Source organism: Bombus bifarius, unplaced genomic scaffold, assembly GCF_011952205.1.
Source record: "Bombus bifarius isolate JDL3187 unplaced genomic scaffold, Bbif_JDL3187 scf7180000009145, whole genome shotgun sequence".
NCBI lineage: Eukaryota > Metazoa > Arthropoda > Insecta > Hymenoptera > Apidae > Bombus > Bombus bifarius.
In genome coordinates this window covers 1,199,430-1,214,069 of record NW_022884930.1, presented here as the reverse complement: position 1 = coordinate 1,214,069, position 14,640 = coordinate 1,199,430, and the positions used below count along the sequence as shown (strand labels likewise).

Here is a 14,640-nt window from a genome sequence, read left to right as displayed (position 1 = left end):
CACCAATTTGTTTTGAGCTAGCAATAAATATTTTGATTTAATTAATGATAAAAATGATACATGACATTAACGACAGAATTGACTTGTAGAGTGTAACGTGCAACATATGACGATGTTAGGTATTCCGTTGTTCAATTACAAATTCAACAAATTGTACGAAAATTATGAACACAACTTGGTACCTCAAATAACGTTCGTACGTTTAATCCTGCTCGCAATTTTGAGTGACCGGCCGTTTATGCCACGGACGGGCCCATTCCTTTCTTTAGGAAATCCCGAATTACATGTCCTCCCCGAGGGAGAATCAGCAACGTAGAAGGACAGTTGATCATCAGACGTCGTATCGTGTGGCTGAAATACTTCACTCCCAACAAGATCCAGCGCCGTGTTCATAACATCAAACGTTACTTTTATACAACGAGTGGAAATACAGTGCTAGATTACTCTAACACTCGATCTGTTAAACCTCCTCCACCTTGAGCGTTGATTCGTTCGAGGAACGCGATATCGACCGATCGGTTTGACCTGACCGGTTGCTCTTTAGTCGACAATTCGCAACGAATCCCGTTGTACTTAAAAAATGACATACATTGGCAAGGATTGCTTAAAAATTTCTTAACGATACAAAAAGACAAGATCGAGTGTAAAACGATTTTAAGAGCAAAGAAGAAGAAGTGGAAGGTAGAAAAGAGGCGGCACACGGTCCAGATGATAATTCAATTTATCGCAGATATCGGTTACACGAATGTGACTTTTGTGCAGACTACCACGTACTTTTCACCTGGCCGTGTAACAATGCTCTCGATAAATTATTGTATTATTCAGGCAGAAGGTTGCAATATTCGGCAGCAGCAAGCGCTGATTTACACGGAAGTGACCCGACGTCATTGTCACGATCCGTTTAACCGCTTCGGGTCGAATCTCTCGGTGATTTCGATTTCGCGATCGACCTCTGGTCACGTTAACATCGATCCCGCTGGTTATGCGTCTCAAATCGCGCGGATTCAAGCGGGGATCGAACCTCAATGGCGCAAAATGAAATTACGCGGTCAACTTTCGCTTACAGGAATTCGACGAACAGAGGCAACAGAGACGCGCGGAAATGTAGACAGGATTTCCGTGCGTTCGAAATTGTTTTCCAAAAGGAACACGATATTGCGTATTGTACACGGTGTTTCGTGTCCTTTACGTACAAAATGATAAAAATAAGAAAAAGATGGTGCGCAAATGTGCCTTTGGTTAGAAAGTTTCGATCGATGTAACAACGTACTGGATTTTCGTTTAATTAGCTACTTATAGCATGTGAGGTTTTCATCGTTCGAGGAAGAAGGCAAAATGCGGTAGAAAAATCACGGAAGACTCTGTACGCGAAATGGTAAAAATAAGAAAAAGATGGCGCGTCAGATGTTTTATTAGAAAATTACGATAGACATAGGTAAAAATAAGAACGTATCGGAGTTTCGTTTGATTTCAACCTACGTATGTTTCTCATTTTTATTTCTAAAATATAATAGCACCATTTTGCGGAAGAAACATAGCGTTCTTGTACACATGTTGTAGCATTCGTAAGTATGTTCGTTTTTGATATATGAAATTATAAATAGAAAGATTTCTAATAATCGTATTCTTCGTGATTACTACAATCGTCCGATGAACGAAAAAATACTAGTATACAATAAATTTGAAAATAAATAATTTTGATGTACAATCTGCTAATAACATATCGTTTAATATAAATTGACCGAAATGTTCGAGCTGTTAGATAGCGAAGGGTAGAGTACATAGAAACAAAGGATACGAATCGAAAACCAAAAAGCCGATATTACTATTTTTTAATACGACGTGACGCGCTCTTTATTTGCTTTTCAGCGGTGTCGGCGTTTTGTTTAGTTGATTGAAAGCCTGCACACTGGTTCTGCGCACAAAGGGATGCTGTATGTAATTGAAGGAATCGTAATTTTTCAACAGAGGAGGCTCATTGTTATTCCAACTTTATCGTTCTCGATTGGATCGTTTCCGAAAGAGGGACAGTCGATGTGTAGAACACAGCGCAGAATTAAAACTTCCTTTTTGCTTTTGTATGGGTATATCGATTTAGCTTTGCGTGGAAAAATATTTGAGCCAGCGTGAAGCGTGTTGTATTGCTCAAAAAAAAAAAGACAAAAAAAGATGGTAAAAAACACCCTCCGATTCGATGTACAGTTTCGTGCGAGCTGCGCAATTTGTGGAAAAATAATTTTAAAAAACAAAAGACCGTGTTAGAAAGAATAAAAGACACGATAAGATCGAACTTGTCGCGTCGGAAACAAATCGAAAGTAATGGGAATCGATCGTTCTTCGCTATTCCCCACTAATCGATGTAAAAGTCCCACGATCGGCTTTCGTAATCGTCGACGGGTCGACGACTCGCGTCAACCATTTCCCCGCCAGATGCATCGAAGAAGCGTACATGAAACTAAAAGAGTAGGAAAGAAAACGATAAAAAAATAAAAGGTATCGGCGATGTGCGAGAAAAGCGATTAATACGCGCGGTTGTACGTCATAGAGTGGGCGGACGTGAATTGGACAGATCGATCGCGTATATCCGGCGTTTATACAAGCGCATTTAACCAGTCGGTGGTGGGGCCCAGTGACCGATGCAAAAATGATTGTCCTGGCAACGGTCTGGTAATCAAAGTGTTAAATTTGTAGCGGCGGAGCGAAGTGAAAGCAAATTTGCATAGTCGCGCGCAATAAACACAGAGGAGGCTAAGCGAGTGATTCGAAATTTTATGAACGGTCATTGTCTGGCCGGTTGAACAACGCTTCTGGCGCCGCGTAGAAACGAGTATTTTATATCGTGTAATAATTTCAAGAGCCCACGGCCCAACCATTATTTCACGCTTCAACTTGCGCGACACATCGCCGTAATGTTTGCGTCTGTCGTTCGCGTTTCTTTTTGCCAAATCCGCCGTTGTGCATTTCACTCGCGCGAAACCCCCGCAAAATGGAACAGGCGAGCTGCGTAAATTGTTCAATCGACCGAGACTCTATTCTCTTTATTTTCACGCATGAACGTAGAACGCGTACGAGGAATATCGATGTGCTTTAGATGTGAAAATCATCTCAGAAGCATCACCTTTGATTTTCACTGTTTCAATGGATGAAATCCCTATGAAATGAGATTCGGATGAGATTCAGAATTATCGACTGGAGATTTTTGCAAATAATCGAGAAACGATGTTTCTCGCAACTCGGTGAATATCTTGGCAAGACGCGTTTCTAATTTAATCTCCAAGTTATTCGGCCAGCGTTGCTTCGTTTAACCTCTCTGCTTTACGATTTCCCTGGATATACGTTGGAACCTGATCAAGCTGGAAAAAATGCAATCGAAGAAAATATTCTCTTCAACGCGTGAACCACAAAGGCTTCGAACATGGGTTCACTTGTCGAACTTAATCAAACTTCAATAGTTTAATATTACAATAATTAAATTGATCGTTGGTAAAGTAAAAAAATTCATCAGCTTCTGGATAAAATCGAAGCGTATTTAAATATAAAATTCTTTGTAAAACACTTCGATTTCTGTAACCCTTAATCGTTATCAGCGGATCGTAAGCGATCGCGATAACTTACGTTAGAATATATTTTATTTTCATTTGACATTGTATATTTTACGCGATAAAAGCTATCACCGTGTCGAAGAAGAAACACCAAACAAAACAAAACACTTGAAAAGTAAATATGCTAATGCAACGATGCCGTGTTGAGGATTAAAAAGACCGGAACATGCAATTACATTCGATGAAACTAGAATGACAACGATAAAAAGTATTACGCGTACTCGCCTGTTTTTGGCACGGTTCGTGTACCACGCGTGCTCCATTCGAATAAACAATTCTAGGTCGCTATTTATTCCCAAAACTTTTTCAGTTTCAAAGAAATAAACTCTGTTCGATTCCCGGCGTTTCAACTGCGACAAGTCAAATCACTTTCTTTTCTCTTTTTTTCTTTTCTTTAATAGAATTATTCGTCGGAAGGAACGGGAAGAGCCGCGATTTTCGTTCTGAGAAAAAGATTGATATGTTAATCTGCTTGAACGAATTTCAAATCACGATAATTCACGTTCGATTTATCTTTATTTCGTTTTGATAATGTTCGTGCGCAGTATGAACCCACAAGGATACGTTTCCAATCTTTACATGCGAACCAAGAGATCGACCGAGTAAAAGGCAATGGAGAATCCTCTCTTGGTATCGTGCAGCGTTCAAAGCGAACCGCTGGAACCGCCATACGCAAAAATATTCGTGGAAATTCACGTACGATATGGTAGACGAGATGGGCGAACCTTGAGCTCGGTAAACAGGATCGACGAATGTTCACGATAAAGGGGAAAACTTCGTTGTCTGTCACGGGGAAATTTCGCGTTTCCATTTATGCAGTTCGATGTATTGAAAAAGAAACGAAACGAAAGGGGGAGGAAAGTCCTTTGTCGAACAATCGGATCCTTTGACGACATCTCGTGTAAAACAGTGGTTTCAGCACAAACGTTTCTCCCTCTCTCTCTCTCTTTCCCTCTCTGTCTTATAATAATCTGCGTATACCATGGAGAAAGTTTTTGCTGATTTCTTACTGTCTTCTTTCTTCGTATCACGAGTCGGAATTGATTCGGCTGGTTGCTGCTTATCGGCTTTCGGTGTAAAAATCGATTTCGAATGCGAAAGTGCGTCCGTTCCTTGCGAAGCTCGACATATGGGCCGGGAAAGACAATTACTTCGGATTCTTCGGAATTTTCTCGCGTTCCATTTGCCGCGAGAATGAAGGGAGTTAGCACCATTCGAACTGCAGGCCCAGAGAGTGATTAGGACATCACGGTCACCTGAAAAGCGACGGGAATAGCATCGTGATGACGATGAGAACGAACGACGTCGCCTGAAGATTCGCGCAACCACCGTGCTGCATGGCTGCTGGATTCTCGCCTGAAACATATGCGATATTTCGATTACTTCGATCGTCGTAGAATCATCTGTGTATAGTAGGCGTCAAATAAAACGAATTAAATTAATTCTAGGAATTTTCTGTCGAAAAATTTGACACGACTTCGATCATCAAACTATCGATTTAATTATCCACTAAAAAAATACGTGAAACATGTTATACGTGCGCTAACCGTTGCGTTATATACGTTACTCGACAATGTAGGTAGACGTAGAAAGCTGCAAATAGATAAAAACACCGCTACGTCCTGAAATGCAAAAGGAACGAACAGAGTGTGGAATACGGTATAAGCTGAGGGATAAAGAAGCGACTCCCTCGTGGTACGAAGCACCGAGAACACAACATTTGCCAAGCACGAAAGGCACCGGCAACACGCAGGATCACCGGAAATCGATTTAATCTCTGTGAAACAAGAATACGACACTCACGAAGCAGCAGAAAAGCAGAGCAGATCGTACAACGGCAATATCAGAAAGCAACGTGACACAGATAGACAAATGGAAGAAAAAGAGAGATACCAAAGTCGTACAAATATCATAAGAATAAGAATACATCAGACACATGTTACCTCTAGATCGGTAAATGTTAAATATTAAATTCGATAACAATAATATACGCTGTATAAAACACGAGTCTCGCGTTATATAGATAGATCGTACGATTTGGACAAACAGGGTATCGAAGGTAGCCGCTAGCCTGGGGTGAAGAGAATCCAACTGGTATATTCTCGGAATCTACCCAGTATATTCACGGAATCCATCTGACATATTCCCGGAATACACGAATCCGAACTGAATTTGGAGTTCAACGATCTCAATCTCGATCACCGATTTGGATCAATTTAAACGGTGTATCGCAACATCAATGGCTCTCAGGATCATGGAAGGATCAGGATCATGGAGTTGCAACGTATCACGATTTAGAAATCTCGAAGTATATGGTTGTGAGTTTGTGGATCAGGAAACATATTATATCGCAGTGGAGCAACGATGTTCAACAGATACACCTTAAGAATTTTTAAAACACGCGATATTTGATTTATAGTTGGGAGCAGTTGATCTCTTTTCCCTCGTATTCAATCAAATATAATACAATTTTGGTGTGTCAGAGAATTTTAATAATTAGTTTATTTATTATCAATGTAGTATCGTGGACAGATTGACTAAGAAATATCGGGTGAACCATAAAAGGATATGGGAACTTCAATGGACCGAGCGGCCCGTCAATGCGTCGTCGATTCTTCAGCCAAATAGTTACGCGGAAGAAAGGCCTACGCGACTGTCACGTAAACTTGAGGGTTGGATGACAAAATAAAATAGCCGAGTCGTAACGCAACTATCAATTTTGCTTTTATTAAACTTTATTATGAATTCAGCAATCGCAATGGAATACACGCTGAACGAACACACATAAATCACAATTCACTCCAACAACTTTATATGAAACCTAGTTACACTGATACGTTTCATAGGCGAAAGACTGACCCCCTCGGCGATTTTAGAAGCGACGTTGAGAGGGCCACGGGAATACGAGGCCGTCTGCCTCTTCTGCGAGCGAGTTATGCTCGCGAAGGAGCGAGCAGAAAGGGAGAGAAAGAAAAACTCTCACCCTTGTAGGATAAGACGATGGAGGAGGATGGCAGTCAGGTGGCCCAGAGCCGCTTCATCGCCGTCCCAACGGACCACGACTAGAAGGGGCGATAGCGCTAGGGGCACCCCCTAAACTAAACAGACGGAGAATTTTAGGACTGGCTCGAACAAGAGGACGCGGGAAGGGGATGCAACGGAAGATAATTCATAAGAGGTTCCTGTAGCACTCCTGTCATACGCGCAGGATGGTCATCGTGAAGTTTTAGTCGCTAGGAGTCCGACACTACTCCGCTGTTACTCGATTATTAGCAATAACGGAGTGTCCATGAGGATTTCTCCGCGTACAAAAAAAAAAAAAAATGTTACACTGATACGTTCAGTACGCGACTGGTCCAAGGGTAGAAACCGGTAGAGACTTGTGTGCTAGACTAGATTGGCCGCGTAGTAGTGACACACGTATGTGAATGCGAGTGTGTGGAAGTATGTGTGTGCGCGACGTCTCGAAAAACGAGATCCTGCAAATCGTTTATTAAATAAATCTAAAACTATTTTAATATGAATTCTAAGTGTAACCTTAGTGTTGCTTTACTTTCATTTCGGCAATTAAGATCCACAATTCTCAACAGTTACTGGTTTTCAAATCATAGAAAGAGTTTGTCCGAGACCAGCGGCTTCGACATTACGAAGATGCTTACGAAAACGTTTTCACTCAAAGAAAGTTTTTATATTCCAATATAAATTCGCAAAGATTTGAAACGGTATATTTAGTTTGCGATTCGACTGACTTTCTCTTTCGCTTGTATGATTGTAGATATACAGAGTGGTTGGTAACCGGTGGTACAAGCGGAAAGGGGGTGATTCTACGTGAAAAAAGAAGTCGAAAATATAGAATAAAAATCTTGTTTTTTAATTTTTTTTTTAATTTTTCCATCGAGACAACGATCTACAGTGAGATCCATTATAACGTACCGCACGTGTACCGAGCGAAAATTCAAAGTCGATTTTCTCGAAAACAAAGCCTCGAACGAAAAATTGTTATTCTATATTTTCGACTTCTTTTTTCGCGTAGAATCACCCCCTTTCCGCTTGTACCACCAGTTACCAACCACCCTGTATATACATTTAAATGACCGTTTTAAAAGTTTAGAAAATGTACGATTCTTTGAAACAGCTTTTCGCCAGCTATGATTTCGCTTTTGAATTGCTGTAACGTGCCTGAAATAGAAGATCGAACAGGTTCTGAAATGTTTCGCTTTACGAAGCCGTATCAATTGCGATCGCATTGTTAAAAATCTTCGCAGAAAATAAATCTATGTATCGATTAAAATTCAACTGCATACTGCTGATAGTATAGAGAAGTGACATTGAAAAAGCTAGCAGAATAAACGACGTTACAAATATAAAAAGGCTAGCATTTAATCACATATCGACTAACACTTCGAACAGATATACGTTGTTCAATAAATTGAACTATTCTTCATAGAACATGGGATTTATCGAGCAAAAATATCATCGACCTTCAATAATAGAATTATTTGTTCCGATTGTGATCGTAGTTTACGAGACAAATTTCTAACACACGTGTGAATAATACACCGTATTGTTGCGAATCTTGTTTCAAGTTTCAACGAAAATCGTATCTATTGAAATTAACAAAGAGCTCCCATAATCGATAAAATTATAAACGTATCACAGATGAACAACTTTTGGAAAAAGAATACCATTAACGTTAAACATAAACGAGAGATACATAACTAGGCCGTGAACGTTTATACAGATTCATATTTTCATCGACACCTTCATCGAAACGTTTGGAATCTCCATATAGAGATTATTTTGCAATACATGGCGCAAACTTTTTTAATGATTTCAGTTCCGTGAAAGCCGTGAAATCGATATTATATAGTCTCAAGAGGATTCGGTATCTGGGTTTATCACGGTTCAGGGAAAAAGAATGCGGAATTCCGGTCGAAAAAGTCGTGCAGGGATCAGCAATTAAGGAAATGAGGAAAGAGAAGTGGGACAGGGAATGTAGCGCGAAGGGATGGAAAAATATGAGGTGAGAAATGATGGACGACGATGAGGGACAGAGGGATGGAAATATATCGTGAGGCCTCGACTTAGACCGGATTAATGTACGGTTCTTGATTTTTCGCTAATCTCTGATCTCCCCTCCGCCGGCTTAAGAACTCTTAATTCGATTTCTTCGTTTAATTATATGTAAGGCGACGCGATTGAAATTAACGTGGAACATCGGGAGCAAATTCGCGGAGAAATCTCATTTAAAAGCCAGCAGGGAATCGCTCGATAAACGTGTCATCGCCGGATTTTACCGGAAATCAGGACATTGGAATTAGCGTGTGCTAGATTTTTGCAGAGGACGATGGAAACGGAAGAATTTCTCTTATTAGCGGAATTCAGTCCGAGAAAGTATAACTTCCATCCCATATACATTAGAAAAATAAAATGAAACGTATCAGTGGTATTTTCTCTGTCAACGGGACAAGTTATTAATATTTTTTTTTATTTATTAAAATTTACAATCAATTCTCGCATTGAGAATTTTCAGTAATAAATTATTAATGTAATCGAATTTCTCAAAATTTAATTTTTATTGAAAAATTAGCTCGTTCGTGTTTCCTTGTGTATTAGTTTCATGAAATTCTACTTAATGTTAGACGCGATGTTACGTAGCGATGAACGTAGCGTTATCCTCTATGGATATCGACGAAACAATCTTCAAGTGAAATTCACAGCCACGAAATTGCAATCAGATCGCCGTAAAGCAGAACAGTGTTCCTATATTGTACCGCTGCAACGTTTGCAGGACCGAGCGTGGAGGCTTAACGATCGGCTCAATGAAGCATAAATGGATCATAGCCTAGAATTAATTTCGATAGTCTAAATTATACTTGGATGCACAGCAAAATACGAGCACACGCTTTCTTTTCGCTTTTATTCGCTACTCTACCGATTACAGCCTGCCACGTCAACATTCATTTAATTCGTCTCCTAAGATTTAAGTATCCAGTTTTTCATCGATATATTTTTCATGATTCGAGCGGATATTATTTGCGAACATCGTACAATTTCCTCCTCCATTCATCGTAAATTACCATAAATTAAGATTCGCCATACCGATAAAGTACGCGTTAAATTTTTGATAATAATCGCGTAAATTTTCACGAACAATATTTATTTTTTCTACCGAGAACCCAAGTTTCAAACGTCTAGAAGCTGATTCAGCGCGACAGCCTCTTCATATCCAAACTGGTTTCAGAGCAGAAAACTCCTGCAGTCGTTTTCGATATTCAATTAAACGGTGACGCAGTTGAAAAAATTTACTACCCTGTTTACGTTCGACTCTAGTAAGCCGAGTCTCGCGATTAGCTCCGGATCTTCGTTTCGTTAATTGGCTCTTTCTGATTTTCAGGGTACAGCGTATCTTGGAAGGAACCGTTCATTCGCGACCAAGGAAACGAACCTATTTTCCTAACTGCTATAAAGGGATCGATCCCTCTCGCGTGGCAGACTTTCTTACGGAACTGGATCCACTGATTAAAATGGAAGAACCTAAATGGCACGGCGAAAGAAGCCTAATATACAAGTTGATCGAAAGTGAAGATTCATGATGATTCACGAAGCGAAAATTATTGGTTTTCGTTATCTTTGTCCGTGCAAATCACTGATGAGAGGGATTTCTGTGTTCGAGATGAAGGTAAATTTGTTTTCAATGATAAGGTGCCTCCTTCACCTTGCTCGAGTCATCTTCGATTTATATAACAAAAGCTTGTAAGTTTACAAAAAGCATACGAATATTTGTTATCTTTGAGAGTAGAAGACTTTGACATAGAAGAAGCATAATTTCTTATTGGCATATGCAGTCGCTTACAAAATTGTTCGTACACTGTATAAAAGGCCAATTTTATTAAAATAAAATGCTACGACATTCTACTGCAAAATTAACGTGTTGCAATGTACCAAATGAATTGAGGGCTTGGTTATCGTCATACGCGTTGAAACATAAAATACGTATCGTTATAGAAATTTACTTTGTTTTTTGCTTTGTTAAAAAAGAGATCGTTTCCTTATAAAATGTAGGCGCAAATTTTTATGAGCGATTGGAAATGTTTATTTAATTTATTTAATTGATTATATAATCGTCTCGAGCATCATCGTCCGAATACAAGTCTATTTCACTGGTCCAACAATGATCGAGCACGTTTCCGAGAAAACCGATTTGAGTCTTTTCCCGAGGATGGCACTCTTGTCGAATATTCTGGTAAAAGAATACGAGCACTTCTAGAGTACTGTTGAGAAGTTGAGCTGGAAAGGTGGAGCCTCGTTTGTCTACAGATCCCAGGATCCTATCGCAGTCGTGGATGGCACAGAGATTGGGTAATCGATGCATAAACGAACTCTAGAAATTCGATTCTTCTCTCTCTCTCTTGTTATACACTTCGTAAATTCTATTTTAACCGATTTTTCAACGAGAGCTGTCTTGCTAAAAGAGAAGCCGAATAATTTCAAACGGAATTGAAAAGAAAGATAAAAAATTAGGCTGAAATATTTAATAACGAAATATCTATCGTACGGCTAATATATCGTTCGTAGAGTTAGATACAAATTACAACGAAGCATAAATTAGATATACGAGGAATTAGCGTCAAGTTACGTGGTACAATTTTCGATCACGTTATTTTATGTCCATTATGAAGGCGTCTACGCTTTTTATTACGCAATTTGTTTCATAAATGCAAACGTATAAATACAGTTTTCTTTCTACGAGTTGGCCGGTTTATCGCGATAAGTTTCCGGAATGGATTGTTCAATTTTGTTAGAAACGGAACGTAAGAATTTACGCCGCACCTTCTCCCTGTAACAGCATAACAAACATCTTTTTAATTAATTAAAAGAACGCAAGAAATATTTACAAGCGCGTTTCCGTATTTCCCAGGAATGTAGACGAAAATTGGCGAGGGAAACATTTGAGGAAAAAAGAAAAAAAAAGAAAGGAAACACAGTGGAAATATTAACGTGTCTCGTTAAGCCTCCGCAGTGGGGCGGCGAAGTTTCGCGGCCATTTATAATAAACGCAGGTTTAAAACGCTCTGCCGACACTAAAACACGAAGGTCGTGGCGTTGTGAAAAATCTTGTATATTTCATGAAGTGCAGCCGGGGCACTCGTGGCGGGTTCCGGAAGTGGCACTTGAACTTGTTGAGCACGGCGGAGAACCTCGTCACGGCCGGGGAAATAATTTGCACAGTCAATATTACAAATTGCCGCGAATTAAATTCAACCCGGCGTGACGCGCCACGGCGACGAGCATCGTTAATAAAGACGATGAACGTCCTAAATCGCGGTTGCAAATCCTCGTGAAACTATCGTTCGTTCTTTCCCGTCACTGGCTAGTCACAGATTTTATTTGCAACGTCAATAAGAAAACACCCGGGCTGCAATTAGAATTCAAGCCTCGCCTTCGTTCCTCGGTTTCCCTTTTGTTTCGTTTCTTCTTGTTAGAAAAAAAAAAAAAAAAAAATCGGCTGCCGAGACTTGAATTTAACGTAGAAATAATGATCTCGAATGGGGGCTGTTTTCTCACTGTATTTTTTTTCTTCTTCTTTTCCCTTTACGTAGACGCAAGTACGAACGTGTTAAACTTTATACTACTAATTATTATTTTATACTTTGTTATATATTATATGGTAAGGAGTGTTTGTAACCTCGATAAGATTCTGGTCTTTGTGAAAAAAATTGTGAACGACTGTGTTTCATTTGTCTCGATTATTTTTTCCAGCGTCGATGTTTATGGTTTAACAAGAAGATTACAAGAGACGAACATGTAAAACCACTTTTTCTATATTTTATATATAAACTACATCGTTGGTAAATGTAATAAAATTTTATGCGACATAATAGTATTCATCATCTCGTTAAGTATCATTGTACGCTACATAAAAATAAGCTGTGACGTTTGTAAATGGAATAAATTATACGATTCTATGTAACGTACTAATATATCATTAAATCGATGAATAAACATATACGTGTTCCTTGTATACCGAAACAATTAGAGATTGGTCGAAATGCGACAAATTACGATACCGAAACATTCCATCATCGGCTAATTACCAATTAATTATGTCAGAATACAAATCGTCCTTCACATCTGTTTACCATACTTTATTGCAATATTCGCGGGGCATTCGTAATTTTCAGTTAATTCTTCGCTCTAATTTAACATTGCTATAAGTAGGTAAACTGACATAACAAGGTAACTATCAATTGACGACACGAATTATTAACTTTTGCCTGTTTAATATGAAACCATTGCCAAACGGAAGATTAACTGGCAAATTTACCGTTAAACCGTGCTACATCTGCTTGCTGCGTTAATTCTTGTATAGTACGTTGAATCAACAAATAGTTTTCCTCGGATTTTCAATAAAAATATAAAAATATACGAAATCAAACGAATGCGAAGCGGACTTGTGCTTTGAAAGATATTTAATTCAAAGAAATGGAATTTTTATCTCTAATGTCTTTTTAGTTCGAAAGTTATTTTCTTAAGTATTTTCCCATCAAAGTGTTTGGTATTATCATCGATTGTTTGATATTTGACAACTTTGTAGAAGAAAAAGTATTTACTGCTGCACGGAGAATAAACATTAAGGAAATAATAAAATGTCGAAACTGCCACGATTTTTCTGGATAAAGAATCAACGAGAGTAGCAAGGCACGTGAAGTGCGTGATACGTCTGCAATATTTTATTGAAACACATTACAACGTATCGACTCGACGTGCGGTACTTTATCACGATACAGCTTGCAACATTGCTATTTTCATAACTGCGTTTCAATATTTACTATTGTTCGATCTTCCAATAAATACGATAAAGTATATTCCAAACAATATAATACGCAAATTTTGACAGATCGTCGAAGATAGTACAAGTTCCATAATACGCGAAAGGAAGTTCCAATTCCATCGCTCGATTTCTATTTTGATTTCAGTGAAAATTGCATACACGTTATACGTACGTGAACAATTTTCCATATAACTGGTCTCTCTTTGTCCAAACGAAATCTTCCGATCAAAATTCTCCAATCATCGTCCCATTAAAGAATTCCCATTCCATTTCAACTTATCAGCATGGCTAGCATCGTGTTCTCCTAGCTCGTCAGGTTAATTCTCCGGGGGACGAACGAGAAAAGCGCAGTTTGTTGCTCGCGAGACTCTCGACTCTCGACGTCGAAGGTTTCTCAGTCACAGCCAAAAGTATGAGAGAGAGAGAAAGAGAGAGAGAGAGAGAGAGAGAGAGAGAGAGAAAGAAAGAGGAGAGGAACGTGGGACGAGATCACTAAAAAAGGCGTATGCGAAATGAGCTGCCAAGCACCCTCTGGAGATACCTTCTGTCTATTATACATGACCGCGTACACCGCTTCCGTTAACTACGTCTCGCGGAGAGAGCTTTGCAAACTCCTCACGCTCGTTGTCCCCGTCGACGTCGTCGTCGTCGACGACGACGTGGTTCGCCCAGTAGAGAGAGCGACCATGAGAGGACCAAGAGGCTGGCTACGAAGGGTGAGTTCTACCGGCGAGAGAAACCATGACTCCGTAGGAGAAACCAGCAAGAAGAGATAGAGAGGGGACACATCCTAGTCCTCGAGAGCTTGTGGTTAGGGTTATTAATGGGCAGGGCGTGACATCCCGCGAAATAACCTCCCTAACCCCGTCTCCATGCCAGAACCAAGCACTCCATAGCCAGTCGGTTGTCTGCTCATAGGCGTTAACTGGGCCAAGAACTGCTCATTTTCGAGAACGAGACCTTTCCTATCTTCCTCACGCCTTAACGTCGTCTTCAACTTCTTTCTTTCTCTCTCTCTCTCTCTCTCTCTCTCTCTCTCTCTGCTTCTTTCTTCTCTTAGCCTTTTATTTGCCCCTTTTTGCTTTCGCTTCAACCGCTTACACCCGACTCTCGTTCTCCCCACTCGGCTTTCATTACGTTTTTGCTTCCATTTTTACGGCGACTTGCGAACCTTCCACCCACTTCCACTCGACTCTTCTCGAG

At 39.7% G+C, this 14,640-nt stretch overlaps 1 protein-coding gene across 1 annotated transcript in view; it reads right to left on the bottom strand.

Annotated features, from left to right (window-relative positions):
* Positions 1-3,469: 3,469 nt before the first annotated feature.
* The window catches only part of LOC117213970 (peroxidasin-like), a 343,899-nt gene continuing 332,728 nt past the window's right edge, over positions 3,470-14,640 (bottom strand). Inside the window, exon 9 of the mRNA XM_033459723.1 lies at positions 3,470-4,958. Coding sequence (XP_033315614.1) covers positions 4,855-4,958 — 104 coding nt within the window. The 3' untranslated portion in view covers positions 3,470-4,854. The remainder of the gene's footprint in view (positions 4,959-14,640) is intronic.